Source organism: Colius striatus, chromosome 3, assembly GCF_028858725.1.
Source record: "Colius striatus isolate bColStr4 chromosome 3, bColStr4.1.hap1, whole genome shotgun sequence".
NCBI lineage: Eukaryota > Metazoa > Chordata > Aves > Coliiformes > Coliidae > Colius > Colius striatus.
The window spans coordinates 89,997,634-90,020,164 of NC_084761.1; the positions used below are offsets into that span (position 1 = coordinate 89,997,634).

At 38.5% G+C, this 22,531-nt stretch overlaps 1 protein-coding gene across 2 annotated transcripts in view; it reads right to left on the reverse strand.

Moving 5' to 3' along the window:
* The window catches only part of HTT (huntingtin), an 87,303-nt gene extending 67,927 nt beyond the window's left edge, over window positions 1-19,376 (reverse strand). The window contains exons 1-11 of one of the 2 annotated variants that reach the window (XM_061994337.1): window positions 19,013-19,376; window positions 13,192-13,275; window positions 12,655-12,775; window positions 9,603-9,662; window positions 7,566-7,645; window positions 6,979-7,117; window positions 6,606-6,747; window positions 4,956-5,134; window positions 4,294-4,498; window positions 3,382-3,429; window positions 140-220 (exon numbers count right to left, since the gene is read on the reverse strand). In XM_061994337.1, coding sequence (XP_061850321.1) covers window positions 140-220; window positions 3,382-3,429; window positions 4,294-4,498; window positions 4,956-5,134; window positions 6,606-6,747; window positions 6,979-7,117; window positions 7,566-7,645; window positions 9,603-9,662; window positions 12,655-12,775; window positions 13,192-13,275; window positions 19,013-19,113 — 1,240 coding nt within the window. In that variant the 5' untranslated portion in view covers window positions 19,114-19,376. The remainder of the gene's footprint in view (window positions 1-139; window positions 221-3,381; window positions 3,430-4,293; window positions 4,499-4,955; window positions 5,135-6,605; window positions 6,748-6,978; window positions 7,118-7,565; window positions 7,646-9,602; window positions 9,663-12,654; window positions 12,776-13,191; window positions 13,276-19,012) is intronic. The other variant, XM_061994338.1, reaches the window with a different exon arrangement.
* Between the last annotated feature and the right edge of the window lie 3,155 nt (window positions 19,377-22,531).

The following is a 22,531-nucleotide window of genomic DNA, read 5'->3' on the forward strand; positions in this document are numbered from 1 at the left end:
TTAGCATGTCTTGAGTGTCCATCCTCTTCCTATTCACCACAACACATCACTGTGATATTTCACATAGCTTAGTAAGAGAATGGATTCGTAATGTAAAATAATATAAGTTGACTGTAGTGCTAAAGGGAAAGCCAGGTACCTGCAAACGATGCAGCGCTGACATCTGATCGGGTTTCAGAATCATCCTCCAAACCCTCTTCCTCACCAAGAAGTATTTTACCTGAGAAGTGATATAGGAAAACCTTTACAGTTTTCAAAAATTATCATCAACCTGAAATGCTGAACAGTTGAATTCACTTAGATGTAAAATCTACTTTGAAAAAGTTATCCAACTAATTTTCCAGAGCTGTGACAGGCAACAGATGGAAAAGAGAAAGGAGTGAAATAAGTGAATATCCAGTCCCTCACTATCTGATCAGGAGAGAAACAGACAGCAGTGACAAGGAAACACACAGTTAAGTAATTTTATTGAGCAGTATAACCATTCAGGAAACTACCTATGACCTATTTTTGTGGACTATATTTCATCCCTATTAAAAAGGACTGGATACCTGTCATCTGGATGTCTACTCTCAAGTCAGAAGGACATGAAAGCATCACAAGTAACACAATAAATAAGAAAAAATAATTCCTCCTTAAGACTACGAAAATTGTCAAAGACTACTTGCAGTTTGGGGATTGGAACTCCAACAATAACAGAATGTAAAACATCTAAGGGGAAGAGCAGCACAGACTAGAAGCAAAGAAAAACATAAGCGGGACAGGATGATGAGCCACGGACCACATCCATTAAGATTCAAGGACTACAAAGGCATCTATCTTCAGAGAGGCTTTTGCCATGAGATAGCATGGGAACCACTTATAATCTAACACCTATAATCATCCCTGAGTTGCCTTACTCACAGAGTAATATCTCTTTAAAATAGAGGCAGTAGAAAGAGAAAGATAGCTGCAGATGCACACTGCCTGGGAGCCAACTGCATTGAAAAGGCAGGATACAGAGTGCAGAGGGAGCTACTGAGCTTCTAGACCTCACAAGTCTCTTGCTGAGACAGAGGGATTCATAACTGCTTTGAGATAAGCCTCTTTTGTCATTCAGAACAAGCTTCCCTTATAGTCTAAGATTCATCATGCAAGACACCAATATTTTGATAACTCTAGGTGAATTCTTTTGCATCTAATTTAAGTTACCAACAGGTAAAAAAAAGCGTTATCAGACTTCTGTGTTAATTTATCACAACTGCTTTCATACATAGTAGTAATGCTGTAGAATCGTCATCCTCTGGAAAGTATGTTTTATGCTATTCAAACCTGTAAGGTAGGCAAAAGAGTAACCATTTCCGTGTATGTTCTATGTAAAATAACAGCAACTGAAGAACTACACACTCCTATGGAAGAATGGGTAAAATGCTGCTAATAGGTCCCCCCAAAAAACATGAAAGACAGCATTTTTTTCTCTATTCTTTCACATACTAACATCCATTTCACTGAAACAAACCAAGATATTGTTCCGCTTTCCACAGCTGATCACCTTTATATGTAAGTGAAAGAGGTCAGATGCTGAAAAACACTTATTAGGTGTATTAAGCTTTGATGTTTAAAAGAGTCTATAAAGCAAGTTTCACAACATTTTGCTATTTGAAAAAAAAACCAAAACAGAAAGTTAAAATGCAGAACACAGGCTTCATTTCAAAATGGGCTGTCAGTCTTTTTTGTAAATAATTTTCTGAAGCTGAAACAAACCAACCAACATAGACCAGTTGCTCTGTTGGTCCAGAGCAGTAAGACTAAAAGGACATGGAATGTCTGAGTTCTTAAGTTAGAGGCATAGATTTCTGTAGACCAGTCTCACTTTATATCCCTACACTCAAAGTGCTATTACAGTTAAAAGTAGTTGCATCCATGGCCAACACGAGAAGCCTACTACTCTATGTGGTAATAGGCTGCAAGATGACTTCAAGTAATAGGCTTGATTTTTCTTTCTACAATGGGGAGCAGCAGGAAAGTAATAATTCACAGTTTGAAATCAAACCTGTACAAAGTACAAAATTGTAAACAGATTTATTCAAATTAGCTTAAATCAATTTAAACCATTGGTTTACATTACAAAATCTTCACACCATGGCCTTGAAAACTCAAAGCTGATGACTAATACATGAAGGAAAGGTTAGCATTTTAACAAGTACTTTAATTGAATTTACACTACTACTAATACTTTAAAGTTACACTGAATATTACTAACAATTCAAAGTATCAAAGCTATAATTCACCATTTTTCATTTAAAAGTGTCATACCTTATTACTCTGATTTGCTGCATTGTCTCACCCTTGGATGCTGCAGCACTACCCACGTTTAAAATACACTTGCTTTCTGTTTTTTTTAAGCTACAAGCACTATTTAATCCAGCTCAGATCACTATTTCACATTTAGGTATACTCTTAAAGTATATCTGCATATTCTTTAAACATTATGAGATTCCTTGCACACAAAGATGGGAAAATGTTTGGAAAAAAATGTAAGCTACTCACTCTAATGGCCCTTAGAGTTTGCATAATCTCTTTTAGTCTTAAGAGAAACTTCAAGAAGTAGTTTTTCAGTATTGCACATCTCTGCTTACTATATTTCCACTGACTGCACTACACTCACACACAATTCCACTGCAATAGCAACACACTGCTCAACTAAATCAAGTGATCAAGCTGTTACATAGCTGTATCTATAGTGATTCTAGTACTTGTATGACTGGATTTAATCCAAGTGTAAATGAATAAGGAGAAACGACGTACTTTCATGTACAATCTGGGAAAAGAATGCTTCAGAGAAAATAGTATTTAAAATCCTGATAAATTATCTATTGAAGAAACAAATCAAAATATACAAAATGTATAGAATTAATCATCAAGAGTAAAAAAGCAATAAGAAATCATCGTATCAAAGCATGCAAACATACACGTGCATTAGTGAAAGAAGAAAAAACCCAGGCCTAACAAAACCAGGAAGGTTAAGTACTTTGTGAGTTATTTTAAAGGTTAAATATTATCATCAAAATTAAGAATGCCTTGTTCAGGGAGATTATTTTTAGATGTGCTCTTTAAAAGTGAAAATTGCATCAATATTCATCACCATAACTTTGCCAGTGAACTACAGCAAAAGTAAGAATTACACTGCTTGAAATAATTTTAGAATATCTTGATTGCAATATTGGAAATCATATCAGAATTCTTTTAAGACTGACTAATTAAACTCAGCTGATAACACAAAGGTAATTGAGAATGAAGACTGAAGCTCAGCAAGACAATGAGATGGGAGGGGAAGAAAAAAACTACAAAAAAAAAGAAAGAAGAGGATGCAATTAAAGATTTGGTTTTGAAAATAATCACCTTTATGCTTTCTCGCAAGAACAGGGCTGCATGAAGACCCCCCTCCAGCTGCAAATCACAGAAAGTAACACATCAGGGCAAAGACAGAGCTGCTGAAATCATGAAGGAATTCTAATAGCCACAAATGGGAATTAAAAAAACAGAATCCAAAGCCAGGAAGTAATAGAAAACTTGTTGCTTTTAAAGTTCAAGTTTTTTGGATCATTTGCCATCAAATGACTTTTTATTTTTCTAAGCCACTTGTGTAAAGTTTATTTTTAAAAAAGTATGCTCAAAATTTCACTGCTATGATTGCTTCCAGCTAATGAATTACCTTCTAATAGCAGCAATATTAGAATGATCCATTAGTTGATACAGAAGACCTTATAGAAATCCAATCAGAGATTGATTCTTTTGAAACAGGTAAGTAGTAGTTAAGAGACAATTTTAAGAACATGCACTTCACAGACAAGAACAGTTTGGATAAACTGATTTGAACAGTTATGGATAAACTTAAGTCATGCTATAATTTCATGCTGGTTTTGGTATTCAGCAAGGAGCTCTCAGTTAATATAAATTTAGATTAGATCAGCCTTTTATAAATCACAGTTGTCAGATGCTTGGTGAGAAGAACATTAATTTTGTGTGGGGAAAAAAAAAAACCAACCTGTCACCACAGTTAACTCATTCTGTGCAACCAACAAAACCATCAACAGAAACTATAGTAAATACTCTGGAGTTTGTCATTAGTCAATGAATGTATACCCATTTAAAGGAAGGAGGGAAAAAACCTTTACTGTGTCTGGGGTGAAAAATGTCATGCATAACTTCCTAAGTGGAATTTTATCCTTCCTACTTTGGCTAACACTGAGAAATAGAGCTGGTGATGCATATTCATCTCCTTTTACTTGAATTATCAAAAAAATGGCTTACCTATAAGTTCCACTATGCTCCCACTGCGGTTCCTGACGGCAGATTCATCTTTGGATACACTGACCTGTGCAATACCCCCTGAAGCAGTCAGGGCGTGGAGAAGTTCAGGTGGTGGTGTTCTGAAGAGCTGTTGCAATAATTCTAAAGCTCCAGTCACAACGTTATGGTCCTGATGCTGGGTGTAATGCAAAGTCAACTCATAAACCTAAAACCCAACAAAGTACTGGAGTAAATCTTTATGAAGATACAATATACTACATTTCTTCTCATATAACTTCAGTGGTGCATTACAAATGACTGACGTTTACCACATCTAATCTACACCACACTCTTGCAAGAGAAAAATGTCAATTAACTGCCTTTTTGGTAGAAGTCTGTTATAGAAGGAGGAATGGTATCAAGGAACACTGTAAGTATTATGAAGTTCTGTAGCTCCTTTGGGAACACCTAAAAGGTGCTGCTGATGCATTTTACTGGGACTTCTGATCATAATTTATCAATAATTCCAGTCTCTGAACCAATTCTGATTTACCAATATAAACAGGAATTTGAGGAAACAATTCAGAATGTTCAACCTCAAACTAGTGCTGTCTCATACTACACAAAAGATTTATTTATTTTCCTTCCAATTAGTACTCTTCAGGTTATTATTACTATTTTACCTGTATAAGTTGTTCTGGTGAAGGTGAAATCTCTGTTTCTTTTCTTGTTACACCAAAACTGCCTTTCAGGCTGGTATCCTTTACTTGTTGTTGCAATAAAGGTATGAGATACCTCAGTGTAAGTAAAACACCCAGAATTAAAAGAGTAGGATGATCATCATCTACAGGAATCAACAAGCCTGGGGGCAGAAAAGCAGCAGTCAAATCACTTAATAACAGTAGTTAGTTTCAATACAAGTGTTATTTCACATAGTCCATATAAAAGCTTCTTTAATAAATAAATAAAAAACCAACCAAGCTCACAAATAAAATCCCACCAGAACAAACAAACCCCATTAATACCCTAGTAAGAATGCTTTCTAGCTGCAGACACATTTTAAAATAAACATTACTTAAGATTCCTGACGACTTAAGCAACGTGTGAGAACAGAGGACCCTGTTTCACCTTCCCTGTTCCCTACCTCTTTTCTCTCAATAAAAACACAAAATCATTTCTTTTTTGTAATACTCAATGCTTTAACCAAGTGATCTAGACTCTCTAGTTGTCCTCATCTGCCTCCTCTCTCCACTTGGCAGTTTAATTAAGGTCAAACATAACTCTTTCACACACGTGCACATTACTATATCCTAATTAATGACATTTACAGTTTTCTCTCTTCCCACAAGTATTGGGAACTCTGTTCAATATACCCATCTGCTAACCAGAATCTAACTCAAAACATATGAAGTACAAATCTAAGTTAAGAAAGAAAACACATTTTATCAAGGAAAAAAACCAAACCAAAGCCAGAATAAACTCATGGATTTCCTAACAGTGCTGCTGTCTGGATGCAGTGTCATGGCGAGGACTTTATAGATCACCACCTTTGAGGCGGTGAAGAACACCACATGCACAAAAGTCATTTTCAAGTCACGCAGAGTGAAGTCAGTTCCTATATGTCCCTTCGTTTTTTCACCCATTCTTAAAAGAACCAAGTCTACAACAATAACGTTTATATATCTGTTGGGTTTCCTCTTTTGCAATGTAGTCTACATACTAAAGACCTCTTTGTCAGTAACAAAACTGAGACAAAGGTTTCTACTACAATCCAGACAAGCCAGTCTCATCTTGAGTTTCAAAACACCTGAAAGACCCTGCAAACTTCCCAGATGAAGACATATGGAAGCAAAACATGACACAAAGTTGGGTGCTTTTGAAAAAAAAAAAAAAAATCCATCTTTGGTCTAAGTTGGACTTTCAGTGAAGAATCTACATGGTGGCACTTCTAAAAAATGGTTAGAGGGTGTGTGTTCATGGCCCAGAGAACAGCAGTCATATCCTCTGCCTCCTGAACAATGCAAGTCTCCAGAGTCCTGAGCAAGTTCTTCCAGAATCCCTAGACCTCCTCATTTCCCAAGTCTACTTGTTTCCCTAGCTTTGATTCTTTTCAACATTCCTGAATTAGCACTGCAGCACACACAGAGATATAAATAGCTTTAGTCATATCTTCATCTGACAACACAAAACGGAGAAAGTAACAGCAGTGTAACTGGTAGTCTAAGTATCCTCGCTTTACCTGAAAACTTCTCACATACAGAAAGTGTCTTACATGGAAAAAAAATTACGTTATTTATACATTTGCTTTAAGTATTTTTCCCCCTGAATCTTACCTAAAAGTACATTCAATAACCAGGCATAAAAATACTGTGTTCTTCGCGAATGTTGACAGATGCTCACTGCTGATCCTGCAGCTGTTCGACGGATAGTGGGGGAACTGGACTTAAGATTAGCTATGAAAGCCTTCAATAAAACCTGAAAACAAAGATATCTTACTTAGCCTTTTATGAGAAAGAAAAGGAGATTTAAGTGAATTAAGAAAGCAGCAAAATGGTCATCCAAAGCATTGCTTAATGTACATCAAGCAAAGGTAACTTTTGCCTTAATTCAAACAAGTTAGCTTTCTCTAACATCTGATTTGTGCTGCTGATCACTTACTGTGCTTTGAGATATAATAGAGGGCACTAATAGCTTAAAGAAAGATACCTTAATCTCGTTGTCGTTTGCAAAATTGCCAAAGGCTGCCATGATTTTTGGTATTGCTGCAGCTAGTGTCTCTTGTACTGATTCTTCAGGCCTCTTACTTATTCGTGTCAGACAGGGTAAAAGGTTCACTAAGTACGGCCTAAGTATGGCAGAGGAGAAAAACTCATTTGAGATGAGAATAATTGCACCTATATAAACACCTAATTCATACTCAAATTCTGTGGCATTACTAAATTCTAATAACTGTATTTGTTAGCTATAGAGAATGTAGAAAGAAAGACAACAGCTTTCTGAATACAATTTGCAGACATTAAGATACAACTAAAGAGAAAAATGCACTGAAACACAAATTATTGTCTCCACAGGTTTTCCTCCCCCTCCTCTCCCAGAGTCACATAAAACACAGAACTAAAACTCTGCTCAAAGAAAACCAGCTAAACAAATAAAGCTACTTCAGAGAGAATAATGTGATAGCAACTCTTCCAATCTCCCAAGAACATATTTAAAATTTAAGAATATCAGCATTTTGTTAACATCTCTATTTGGTTAGATGTTTTTTTGAATGTTCATTACAAGCACGTGTTTACCTGCACTTTTGAGGCCGAACTAAATGGGCAAGCTCAGCAAATCTCCACAGAGCAGCACGTAGACTTCTGGAAGCACCATTCTAGACAGAGTAAATAATCGTTACATTTCATCAAGCAAAACCATTTTAAAAAAAACCCCAAACTGATAACACAAAATACCATATAGTTTTATACCATTTTACTTTAATAGATGAAAATGTCAGGTCTAGAAGCCTTACATAACCTTTAGCCAAAAGTAAGTCAAGTCCCCTACACTGCCTTCATTTTTCTAGCTGATATTAGGAATTTTCTGAGTGACCCAAAATGAATAATAAGGAACATCAAGAAAGAGAAGGAAATGTCTGAGATCTGCACTCTGCTGAAATCAGCTTAAAATACCACAGAGAAAGGCATGAACCAACAAAGAAGCACTGATGATACGAGAATCTAAAAATCACTGAAACATTTGCAGAGATAAAAATGCAGCATAAAATTGACAGCAGTAGAGATATGCAAATAAGCAACATTCAGCCTCTGAGCATATCAAAGGAAAAAATCCATGTACTAATCTGTACCACTTCATAATGTCTGGAATCCTGAATTTTAGGATCTCTTTGTGTTGCCACCTCCAGTTGTGCACCTGACTTGAGCCAGAATGCCTTCAGATCTAGTCTCTAAAGATTTGGTACAGCGTCTCAGCATTATTGGAAATACAGGAAACTATACAAGTCAACAGATGTCTAAGGGAAATTCTGTAACTAACGTAGTTCAAACTTAATCAAAATGCTTCTCAAATCCAAGTGCCTCAGAAGATAGACCCAAGATGTTTACAAACTATCATTTCTTTCTTGGCTTTTTTTTTTAGCTTGTCTATGAAAGGCTCACAGTCTTCTTGGCAGGAAAGGTAAAAAAAAGCTCATTTGCCTCTGCATTACACAATGTACATTTTTTATGTTCAGAGCCAAATACATTTTCACATGGCTACTAAAATGACCCAAGCGATGCACAAACAAAATGGTCCCTGCTGGATGTTTCTCTTATGCCTGCTACTGCTCACTCTTGCCTCTGTCATGAATTTCAGAGCAACTATTCAAGCAGTACATCACCTGAACAACAAAATATTTCCTCCTGCACCTGGGTGTAAGGTATAGAAATTTCACAATGATTTTTATTTAATGTTGGCTGGGTTTTGGTAATTCCCTAGACTTCCATTTCTATGCCTTCAAAAATTTTGCATGACATCGAAGAACAACAATACAGTAAGATATGAATACAGGGCCTACAAGTGGTCCACACCTGACAGAAGAAAAGTTGCTTTTTTTATATACCTCATTTTCTAGAGTTCTGTCATTCTCAAAGAAATGTAACTAAAAGCAATACCATTACTGTCTGACAAATACCACCTACATTTTCCCTCTATTTGAGCCCTGCATTATGCTTATAGATGCAAAAGACATGACTTCAGTAATCCTGTCCTGAACATAGCATTTTCCTTTTGTAGTCATATACTTAAAAAAGACCATTACTAAAATTCTTCCCATTCTTTTGGTGCAAAGAGAGATGCTTCAGTATTTTTACCTATGCTTCTTACAGAAGTTTTAAGTTCACATCACATATTCACAAGGTAGTTAAAACTTTTATTAGGTTACTTCAGGCCTTCATCAAATGATTCCTCTAAAAAGGTATCTCAAATTAAGAATGTCCTCCACCTACTTTCCATCACCCTTTTGCTTGAAGTTATTCTTTCCAAGCTCAGTGAGTGGAGCAAATATAATGAATATGCCTTATTTGTTTGGGTGCAGAGTCACTAAGGTTAACTTGGACTGCTGTTCACACCAAATGCTCACACATTTTCTGCCAGATAAGCTTTCAAGAGTGCTGAAATCTAAACAATGAGGCCAATAGTCAGGAACTGGGTAGAATAAGACATTAGATAGTCACAAATCCTTCCAAAGAGAAGCATTGACCTTGATCTTAAAAAACATACACTATATACACAAATGCCACATTTCAATATACTTAAACACTATATTTCAAAAGAAAAAGAAAGAAACTCACCTTTTTTATCTCTTTATAGAGTTCTAATTGTAACCTAGGAAGATTGGAATCCATCAAAGCCTACAAAAAAACACATTGAGAATGTGTTTCGGAGTGGAAGCACTTCATAGGAACAAGGTTACACTTACAATAAAATAGCTTCAAAAAGGCCCAGACCTACCTACTTGTCCCTATATTTGACATATAACCAAGAAAGTGCTACATACTAAAGAGAGACGCTTTAATCTTTCACACAAGCAACAGTAACACGGACAAATTCCCCAAACTCAGTTATTTGTAGTCAATATTGACTACTGTACCTAAAAAAGGCCATATGGGATCAGGCTGCAAGCAGAGCCAACCTCACGCTCTTCCTGGCAATTGCCAGGAATAGATATTCATGAATAGAATATTAAAACACAAAAATAGTATTCATAAGCAGCAAGAGGTATTCCCTGCAATACAACCCCACCATCAAGTAGCTTCCTACTATTTGTCAAACCTACACTTTATTTGTACCATTCCCTTTAACAGTCTTTGAAAAACCTTTCTTTCCTCAATCAGACTATTTTCTGCATCCCATTTAATACCATGAGGTGGTCTGGACACCAGAAGTATCACATCCCAGGATGTAATCAAGCATAATGCGACACTGTAGTTTGAACCTGCAGTCTGGCTAAGAACTAGGGCACATGAAACAAAAGTACCGAGAAGTAATAATAATTTTCTGTTCAGCTCAATCACTCTCTTTCCATCTTTAAAACAGTGAAGAAGAAAAATATTATTAAAATAGTTCCACTATATCTTCTATTACTTATAGTAATACTTATTACTAATTATGAACATGACCACCACCACTTCCTCAGATGAAATGATAGCTTCATACAATGTGCAAGTGCCTACACTGTTGATTTACACAATGCTATAATGTTAAGTGTTTAATTCTTTATTCCTCACCCTATAGCTCTACAATTTTCTGTTTTCTTGACCACCAAACATTAAGCTCACGTCTTCACAGGGTTATTCACAACAAAAATCTTACATGGTACATGCTGATATACAGGATATAATTGCTAAACCACACCAGTGAAGTGCCTGTGGCCCTCCAGAGCTTGATTTAACTAGCCTAAAAATACATGCCTCAAAACTTAATTTCCCCCAGTTACACTAGTCTTTATTATGAAATGGCATTACCTTGTGCAGAAAAATCGTACTTGGCTTCTATCTTTAAAACATCACCTCAACTACTAACTGCAAATGTCTAGATAACAGTAGGCAGGGATAAATCTCACTCCACTAATTGTAGTTTCCATAGGAAGCCCACTGACACTGTATGTAAGGATATAAACCAACACAAGAAGGCACCAGCTACTGTCTGGCTTTGAGGGTAAGTTGTCCTTATAACACACTCAATCGAAGCACCTGTTTTTACTAGTGTATAATTGTATTTTTAGCAGACTTGAATCTAAAAAGTCATCCCAACTGGCAAAAATTATAAGCATATTCAACTCTAAATTACTAAAAATAATAAATCCTAATTACTGAGAGCAACTGTACTTCAATCTGTGTGAACAGTCCCATCGGTATCATTAGCACAGAGAACACTACAACATGGTACATCAGCTTCAGAAACAAGGCAGTTTCAGTAATGCCTTATGCACAGAAGCCCGATAACTCCCAACTTAGTGTTTTTATCTTTTAAACAAAGGTAACAGCAAAGCCATTTAAACATTGAACCACTTATGCTGTCTGTGAGGTTCTGACAGGTAATTGTAGTGATACTAAAAGATGACCAACAGTGTTTATCTAAATTTCCTTGCTGTTTCAGTTCGTACCCCTGCCTACACTGAAGTGTTAGCATTTTAATTACACCAATGAGAGTAAACCCCAGAAACACATTCACAGAAATAATGCTTACATTTGTATCATTATATTTAAAGAGAGAAAATGTAAAGCATCGTTCTACCAGAATTAGTCTCTAAAACACACGACACTAAAAAAAGCTGTATGTTGACTAATGTGCAAGCTTAGGGGCCCAACGCCTCTGTTCCACTCATCACAAGAATCGCTGCTGCTTGCATGACCAAAAATAAAACCATGCATCTTTTTGTCTCTCTGTTTATACACAAGGGAGCATCTGCCTGAAGACTAAGTTGCTTCTACACAGCATAAAATATTAAACCAGAAAGAAAACTATGCCCAGCTTTGGTAACAATATGATACATCCATGTGGCTGGAATATCACAACTCTGACCATTTCACAGCTGTGACCAGCTGGCAAATTTAACAACTGATAGAAGACTCCATCACTTTAAATCACTTTCATCTTTAAAACAAACTGCCATATAAAGAATTGAAAAAAATATAATAAAAAGTTTTTCAAGTTATTGTGAAACATGCCAAAAAACGACAATATGCAATAGGTTGGTGAATCAGTGAGGTCAGTTTTACACCAAGTCTACCGAAGAGTTACTGAAAAGACAGAAATAAGTTTGCACTCTTCAGAACTGTGCTGGACTCTCTCCAGAAGTTCCCTGTTCCTCTTGAGCTGAGGAGTCCAAAACTGGACATAGGACTCCAGATGAGGCCTCACAAGGGCAGAGTGGAGCTGAGGGGGAGAAGAATCTCCCTTGACCTGCTGGCCACACTCTTCTTGATGCACCCCAGGATGCCATCGGCCTTCTCGGCCATGAGAGCACATTGCTGGCTCATGTTCAGTTTACTTTCAATCAGGACTGCCAGGTCTCTCTCTGCAGAGCTGTTCTCCAGCAGGTCAATCCCCAGCCTGTACTGGTGCATGGAGTTGTTCCTCCCCAGATGCAGTACTCTGCATTTGTCTTAGTTGAACCTCATGAGGTTCCTCTCTGCCCAACTCTCAAGCCAGTCAACAATGAATGATAGGAGACAAGGCAAATATCTTGATCTGGACATAGAAAGCTCTCCTAAAGTGCACATAAAGTAAAGAAGTCTACTTAACCTCTTCCTTATCAGACATTATTAACAAAAATAATTCATACAGGTATTGCATCAAGAAGAGGTAAAATCTGGTAGTACAGTATATAAAACTTCTTACTTTAATAACTTTATTAAGGCATTCATCAGCAACCATCCTGACATCAGATTCTGCATCCTCACTGCAGAGGAGGAAGAGTTCCATAGCAATTCCCAGCAGTTTCTGAAATTCTGGAGAATTTCTAAATAAACAAACATCAGAAAATTACAATGTATATTATGGAAAGGACTCATCAAGGCTATTTTTGAGAGGGTTTCATAATCCAACTGCAGATATTATACAGTTATACAAAAGGAGAAGACCAGTGAATTAAAGCACTTAATTAAAAGTTGGAAACACACTTCCCTGCTCTTTCATCCATCATCTGGACAACTATTTGACCTCCATGCCTCAGTTTCTCTTGTCTGACACAAAGAGATAATGTTTTCTCTACCAATGGTTAAGTAAAATTACTACTTAGATTTTGGCCTAGTAAAAAAAGATAAATTACTAATTATGTCATTTCAGTTTTAAACAGAAGTTAAGGAAGCCTCCAAATAACTAACACTCCAAAGTAGCTTTTAACATTAATGCAATAAATTTAAGACAATGTCTTACCTTAGAGACTGAGCAACTATGTTTTCACATATTGTTAGGCAATGATTCACTCGATCTTTCTTGGTAGTAGAAAGCTCTTTCTTTCTAAAATAAGAACACAATTATTCCAAGATAAGACTTCAAAAATGAGCAATGATGAATTAAAAACACTCTTGCTAGAGTAGTGTCTAATGATTACAAGAAACAGATGTGCTCCTCTGGTCATTGTATGAACAGATGTATGCTTGCAGTCCCCCAATGTCATATACTAACTGCTGCTGAGAGCATGCAGGCACACAAACAAAGGAAAGGATACAAACTTACAGAAGAATGAACTGTTTAACAAAGAATATCATATTAATTCCAGAACTTTCACTGAGAAAACATTTAGGAAATAAAACTCAAGAATGAAAAGGAGTAAAGGGAGGAAAAAGTGGAAAAGATCTAGAATAAAATTGACAGAAAGATAAAGGTCGAGGAAAATAAGCTGTGAGAATAAGTCTTGCAGACTTAAAAATACCACTTCTAAAAAGACTCTCCTCACACACAGTGTCATCTTAAGACTTCTTATGTCTGGCAAGTTCTTGAAACTTAAGAGTTCTATTAAGTCAATCATTTTGCATCTGAAATGGAAAGGATGCCAAGGCAATCCTATCATACGCTACAGTCCTCCAGATGATTTTGTAATAATAAAAATAGCAAAGCTCCACGCACAGTCTAGGCCCACTTGGTACAGACCAGGAAAGGCCTAGCTTACTCAAAGTGCAGCAAATAAGTGTAAACCAAAAAGAACAGAATTCTCAGAATCAAAGAGTGCATATCTACAAGCAATGCAGAGCACAATATGAAAAGCCTTCTACTTTGCCAAATTTGTTCACTTTAACATGACATAAGCTCCTGTAACCGTTCATAGCTGAATCTAGAAAAGAAGCTTCTTTCCTGCTTCACCCTCAACAAATAAACTGATAAAAAACCCATTACAGAGACAGATTCACAACTGTGACTGAAGTTTTATTTCATTGTTTGCAGTGTCTCCTACTCTCAACTTCACTGGCACGGAATTGTTTCTAGGAAACTGGATGTTACTTTTAAATAACTAACCGGTAGCAATACTGGAACTAAACAGTACCCAAAGGTACCTCTCCTGGGTCTGTTTCCCAATAAGGAAACCTGCTCCTTGGCTTACATGGAGGGAATTCTCCTTTTTTGTTTTCCAAGCAAAAATTGATCACATATATTTTTAGTATTTAATTTTCCATCTTTTTAGCAAAATCACCAAATAGCAAAACAGGGTTTCTGAACAAGAAGTTGGAAAACAAGGCGAACAGCCTGGAACTACACTAACATAGCTAAAACAACAGGAAAAACCAACAGCAAGTAGTCAATAAGCACATGAAATAAAGCTAACACAAAATGCATTGTTAGACAAAAAGTTTTAAGAATTAAGCTCTAATATTTTAGAGCTTTGGCTCAAATAATAGTACATTTTTATATATTTTTAAAAATCATTTGTTGCAAATACCTGTCCTTTTTTTGTTCTGTCAGGTTGAAAGTAGGGAGATTGAAAAGTTTTTGCTCCCAAGATTTCAATTTTCCTCCCAATGATCTCACTCCAGAAATACTTTCCCTTTTTAGAAGCTTAAGGAATAGTACTGAACAAATTCTTTTTTTCGATTATAATTTGGTAGTATTTTGTTTAGGTAGGCTTCAGCATTCCTCAAATAGGGTCTCTTCTTTGACTTATGTTCTTAAGCAACTGGTAGAATATAATTAGCCAATTTGAATTTGATTGAGATACCCAATGTCTTTCCATCTTGAAAAAGCCCCACAGAGTCTTTACTAGCACTATCAAATCACCCCCAACAAAACAGCAAATACTTCAGATACTTCTTAAATTGATTTTGCAACTAAGCACTGTTGATGTGAATGGACATCTACAAAACTGAATAAATCATAGCAACTTTTTATCAATTTTATCTAGCATTGCCCACATCATTATGAGCACCATTTGCAGCACATATTCAACTCAAAAACAGGCACATCTGAACTTGTCCATAAACTTACTATTTCAGACTCAAAATACATTAAAGTTATTGCTGAATGAGACTGCTTTCAGAATTAAAATCTCAATTATTTACACATAATGTTGCCCTGAGCAAGGTAGGCCACAGTGTTCAATACTATTCGGACTAGAACAGATCGATCTCTTCAGCAGATTTCTGTAAAGAGAGAGTTCACCTAACAGTGAATCTACCACCTCACTGAAATAAGTTTAAAATCCGATTGGAGAAAATTCAGTGCGAAAACTTAGCAGGAACAGCTTTAGGTAAGAAGTGTCTGTTTCAACTCAAATAATAGACTATCAGTTACTATAAAAAGGAATGAAGAACAAACATTCAATTTAGTTTGCTGTGTTTAATCTTCAACCCGACATTTGGTTATTCAACATCCAAAAATCAGCCTTTGAAGAAATAAAAGGTGGAACACAAACAATGTGTATTGTGTACACACACATTTTCTGTGCCCACAGAGGAAGAAAGGTAACAGAACAGTGAAGATAGAACACATGATTTTTTTAGATTTTTTTTTTCAAAAGGCTCTATTAGAAGTTATTACCAAGTCCTCAGGCAAACTGCTCATGAGCATACCCAAGAGGACAACAGTATCACACATTTCGTAGAAGAGAACTGAAGTGGCAAGCCCCAAGTATAAGGTCATTTCAGTGTGATGAATAACAGAAGGCAGGAGACACTGGAAGTATCAGTCACCTACAGGAAAGTTCCAATTCACAGTTTCATCTTCTACATACTTCTACAGACAATCTCTAGTCAAGAAGACTAATAAACAATCTAAGAAAACCAGCAAGCCCAGATCATTCTGCACTCAAGGCCAAGCCAAATGGTTTGATCTTGAGCAAGGTAATGGAAAACTCAAAAAATATTCTATTAATGTGAAATAGAAATTTACATGGATGAAGAAACAAACTGAGCCAAAACATTGCAGACATTTCAATGTGTAGTAACAGAGACAATGGTGGGTGGTCAAATTAAGTACAAGTCTACAACAAACTCTAGAAATGGTAGCTCAAAAAAACCATCTAGGAACCATCAATCTCATCCATAGCTTCAGTCAAACATTTAAGAAAATCCAGGAAAAAAAGGACAGAAAAATTCATACTGCTGGACAGCACTCTGGATGAATTAGACTCGGACAAATCAAATCAAGGTTAGATAATTATCCAGAAGAAACACCAGCCATTCTCTCATCTCACTGGCAAGAAATAAAATTAATAAAATGTAAAATATAAGATGTTGTGTGACAGCTCATCTGCTTTTTAGTTTCACCAAGTAAACTCTGAATTTTTGCAGCATACCAATCTAATATTTAGTGGCAGCTTTGTAATCCAAAACAAAACATCCAGCTCCAACCAAAACCTAACAGTCTGAAAAAGTCTGAAAAAAAATATGGAAGAAAATAAGGTGTTTCAGTACAAATGTATAAAAGCAATTTGACAACAGCGAACTTCAGTTAAATTTTCACTGTTAAAAAAAACCCAGCAAGAGGTAAGAGGCCAGAAACCCATGTCTGGCTGTAATACCCAATAAAAGAACACGTGACTATTGCTGATTGCAATCTCTCTAAACAGAAAAAGCTCTTAACTTTTTGGTAGAAGCTTTAATCAAATAATATTTTGATAAAAAAAGTAAAGCCAGGATATCTGCTTTATCAAGAATACAGAAGTCCTTATCTTACAAAAAAAGTGCAGAAAACCTTCAATATATGTTGTACAAACAATTCCATCTTCTCTACCCTAATCTTTGACATGAAATATTTTAAGATCACAGAAGACTGTCAGTCCTTAGCAGGGCTCATTCACTAACCAGGTGTAGAATGCTCACTTTCTACCAAAAACATTTAAAAGGCCATTTTTACCTAGTTCAACAAGAAAAACTTTTCTTTTTTAATTAATATTTGAAATCATGTAGGGGTAACACTGTGTTGTTGTAAATTCTGCTAGCTCTTTATTTTTGGGGGTTAAAAAAATAGAAGTGGGAAGTTAGTTTTACTTTTACCGTAGAAAAAAAGACCAATAAAAAAAATAGCTACATGACCTGTAATAATGAGATTATAACTTGAGGCATAACAGCTTCTCATTTGTCTACTTTATGCAAAAGGACAATTTTGATCTAACATACAATATGAAACAAATCTAAAGAAACAATTAAGAAGCAAACCAGGAGCATTTATGCTATGACATTCACCAATTAATTTACTCTCTAACTACTGACAGGTAACTGAGGAAACTCACATCCTTTTAAAATAGTAAACAGACAGAATGATAGGGAGTTACCACACAGAACTACAAAATATTTGAAATTAACCACAAAGAAGGTGAATTCCTCTCCCCAAGACATAGAGGTGTTTTTCCTTTCCAAACTATTAAAAAAACCCCACAAAAAAAAACCCCGAAAAATGCAGATAGTATTGTGAATTGTACTGAATTACATTCAAGATGTCATGAGGTATTTGTCTGAAAGTCTGGGAAACTTCAGCAAAGACTGCCACAATTCACAGGCTTTTATGAGGCTTAGTGCTGTTACTGAATTTGCACAGCTCCTGGGGGCATGCAATACCATCAGCTTTCTGAACTCATACAGCCTATTTTTAAACACAATGCAAAGTCAACAAGGACAACTACAACCCTATTTTTGTAATGTTTTGAGTAGAATATGCCCCAGTTCAGATCCCCAAGCATAACATCCCTCAGCAGACATCACCAATAATTTTCAGGACTTTCTCTTGAAATACTATGATCTTTATCATCAGTAGCTATCTGGACAGATTTTTGTGTGGAAGACTGGAAACAGAGGACCATCTATCCTCCGTGTCACAAGTACTACCACAAAAATTGCATGTAACAGAGCAATTGCTCTCTAAACAGTATCAACAGCCATTATAATTTAGTTGGCATCCATATCAGAACGTACTGTGAAAGCAGGTGGCCAAGCGCCCAGCTCCCCTGCTCAGCATTCTCTGCCAATACCCTATGAAACTGCCAATTTAGAAGTTACCTGCTCCTCAACATTTTGTTTCTCCCATCTCCACAACAGCTAGAGAAAAAGTGTGACTCATGTATTTATCCCATAAAAACCTCAGTGGCTTTTCACCTGCTCAATAAAAGTTATGCTGAGGTCCAAGGGGCAGCACTGTGGTACTGAACAGCTCCTCGCCCTTGTCCTCCAGTAATACGTCCCCATGGGAACCTGAATACTGCACCGATGCGTTTGGCCCAAATGTTTAGGAAAGCAAATGGGTACCAGGAACACTTAAAATATGTCCTTTGAGATCTTCGCACAACAAGACACGGCATAAGACTTTAAATGAAGTTTGTCATACACAGACATCCACATAAAATCCCCACCGACAGAAACTTTATGTGGCTTAGTGCTCCATGCTTAGATATTCTGCACTTTTCCCAACAGTATGAACCGAATACAAGGTATGTTTTTCTAGAACCAGCCTCTGAAACCCATATATAATTCTGGTATCTCCTGTTCATTATCCTCATTGCTGCCTTTTCAAATGTGCTTGCCAGAAACTTGCTCGGGGCTTGAACTTAAATAGAGAGCAGGTAGCACTCTCAGACTCTTCCCCGGGCACAGCCTCCTGCCAATGACAGGGAAGCACCCCGGGACTAACCCCTCGGAGGACTGTCGGCTACATCTCAGGCTGTCTGTCAGCAGCTCCCGAGTGGCAGCGGCTCGGCCACCCCCCGGGATAGAAAAGAATGTGGCCCAGACGCTTCGGGAGTCCCTCGAGTCCCCGGGCGCGGGTCACTCACGGTCTCGGGAGCGGCTCCTCGGGAATGGCAGCCGGACTCTGCTGCTGCTGGAAGGAGCGCAAAGACTCAAAGGCCTTCGTCAGCTTCTCCATGGTGGCCATGTCCGCTCCGCCCGCGCCGGCGGCACCGACCCGGTACTCCTCCCCGCCCTCTCACAGGCGCCTGGCGGCGCCCGCCTTCCTCCTGGCGAGCCCGGCTCCTTCTCCGCTCTTCGTCCTCGCCCTCCCGGCCGCGCTGCTGGCGTTCGCCCGGCCTGCCCAAGCAGCCGCGGCGCCGCCGCCTCACGCCGCGCCGCCCGTCACTGCCGCAATGAATGAAGGAGACGCCGCAGGGGGCCGCGAGCACTCCCCACCTGCCCCGCCGCCATCTTGCATCCGTCCCATCAGCCCCCGCGCCGCCGCCTCGTCCCCGCCCCCTACGCGAGCCGCCCCGCCCACCCGCGGCGGGACCCGCCCCCGCGCACGCGCGCTGCCGTACGTACACACGCGGGCACGCGGGCACGGCAAGGGGCGCGGAAGCGAGAGCGACAACCGCTCCGGCCAATGGGAAAGAGGGACCCGCCCCTTCCGCAGCGCGAGCGAGGAGGGGAGCGCTGGGTCCTAGAGCCCGCCGGCAGCTGACAAGGACGGGGAGCACTGAGCGCGGCAGGGCTGAGAGTTCTCTCCGCGTGGCTCGATGAACAGCCCTCGGAGCAGCCGCCCTCGGCTCCCTCCCTGGCAGAGCCCGTGCGCTTCCCTGCCCCTATGGGCGAGACAGCAGAGGAAGAAAGTGCAGCGCCGAGCGCCTGCCTCACACGGGGTAGGCATTCCAACCTGTAGACGTAGGACCACAGCTCTCTTCCTGAGCCGCCTCCATGCAGAGCACACCGACGGCACACGCCCACCGTACCTCTCGCTCAAGTGTACGTAACAGATAACCCCTACCCCTCTTCCATCTCACGTTCGAGCAAGCCCAACGCAGGACCATGGTCTTGCCACATGTGTTACGGGCAGATCTGGTTTAGTTCAGCCTGCACATAGGAAAGAGATGGGGCAACAGGACACTGAGAACCTGGCCAAGTACTCCCCCCGCCTTTCAGCACTCCTCTCGGGGCTGTGTCCTTGCTTTAGCACAGGATAGTTGTAGCAGTGCTAAAGTAGAATCACAGAATTGTTTCAGCTGGAAGAGACGTTTAAGATCCTCGACTCCAGCCTTTGTCCCAGCCCTATCACCCAATAGACCATTTCCAAGTGCAACATCCACCCCTCTCTTACACATCTCCAGGGACGGTGACTCCAGCACCTCCCTGGGCAGCCCGTTCCAATGCCTGACAACCCTTTCAGGAAAGAAATTCCTCATACCCAGCCTGAGTCTCGCCTGATGCAACTTAAGGCCATTTCCTCTTGTTCTCTTTTTTTGTTACTAGGGAGAACAGACTGAGCCCTGCCTCACTACTCCTCCCTTTCAGGTAGCAGTATGCAATATTTAAATTTTTCTAGTACTGAGCATTTAATTTTACTAAGTCAACGCTGCTGCAAATTTTTGAATTGCAAACACTGATTTTAATGTATCTAGTTGCTGATGCACATTTTAAAGGACAGAACTGTCCCTTGAACTTGCACCTTCAACGTGAAATAAGCTCCAGCCCTGGCACTGAAGAGCTCTTGGAACTTTTAAGAAAAGAAATTCCCAGTACTGATTTGTATGCAACTCGGTTACTGCTCACAGGGATGGATGAAAGAAGTGAAGCTTATGTCTTGGGATATTCAGGACCTCATAAGTCATGGCAGAACCATCTTGCTGATCACATTCTAAAATACAGTACTAACAGCAATTTGACTTAAAGCAAAACTCCTATTTCATTACAAATGTGTAACAAAATACAAGCTTTGAAGGAGAAAAAAATCTTTTCCTTAGACTACTTTATGATAAAGCTTGCAGAAAGCTTGCTCTGGAAGACAGCAACAATCATGAATTTTTTATTTATCAGATGATGCATGAAAAAAGATGCCAGCATAGCTGGAATGCTGCATACACTATGTGATAATTGCATCTGCCGCTCCACACTTTGAAATAAACTTAAGCACAATAATAAAAGCATGAGCTTTTATCAAAGATTAAACAAGCCACCAACCAAGAAGTCAGTCTTTGCAAACCTGTTTTGAAGATTTAGATCAAAATGTGTGCCAGTCTCCTACGGCTTGCTGACTCACTGGCCCACAAGCACACTCCTCTTGGTTCTCTTCCTCTTTCTGAATGGCATTGGCAGTACCAACCCTCTGGCTCATTAAGCATGAGTTGGGGTAACTGGAAGAAAACTCAGGATATCAGGTTTTTCTGTGGCAAGTACCTTATCGGTATGTTCTCCCGATTCAATTTTTCTGATCCAATCCTGTTCAAATAAAAGCCCCACAGACATCTGCACTGGGAAAAGTAAAATGATGCAAAACTGGCAAGGGGCAAGAACAAACAGGCAGGGTTAAAGAACATGCATTTTTGTAAAGCCTTGTTTACCACAAAAAAAAAGGAAGTCAATGTCTCAATGGAGTAACAGTGAATACCAAAAAGGTTATATATAATTTAGTGAATCATCATGAATTCAACTCAACCTCCAGGAGAAATAAAAGAAGAAACTAGTTTTCATCTCATCTAGAAGACAGACATGAACACCACGAATATTGAAAGGTTTCCTACACACTGGCTACCTAGGCATTGGTCACCTCTTGATTTGGTGTTTTGATGAACAGGTTGGACAAACACATCAAGAATACTTTTTGCTCTGTCCCAAAGTCCCACTTAGTCCAGCATTTCTCTATTTTCATAATAAATTCAGCAGGCAATTGGTACCACTCAAAATAATCCAATACACTTCATGAGGCAGCTGGCCTCCATAGTTCAACACATGCATAGATAATCTCCCAGTTAAATCATTGTTAAAGACACCTAATTTGAAGCCATTTTGTATAGTATTTGAGTACTTAGCCCTTCAACTCCTAAAATTGTAGTGAAAGTCTTTGCATATCAGGACAAAATGTTGAAAATACAAGCAGCCTACATTTGAAGGGTATTTAATATAAAATGCCCATAAACCCAATTGCTATTAAGATACAAATCCTCTCAGGGGGAGTGAAGTCTGGTTAGTTCCCTTGGACAACAGTATAAAATTCCATACACACAATAAGGCTGGTGACAAGTACAGCTACAGCTACCATCAACCAACCAATCATTCATGCTGTTACCAATAGTAAAGGTGTTAATGAAGTCCATCCTGATAATTCTGTCTCTTCACACAGAAATTTATGGAGAAGTTGAGATTCAGACCGTGAGATAAGGTAGCAATTGAACAAATATGGCAGAGCTAGAGCAGAGCTAGTTCCTGGACCTGACAATTTTACATTTGTAAACAACTTACAATATGTAATACACATCTTCTGCTTCAATACTTAGTGATTTTTGATTTTCAAATCACAATTGTACTGTTATCTATCCCAGTTACCATGCTAGACATGGTAAATAAATCACATTAGACAGTACTACATG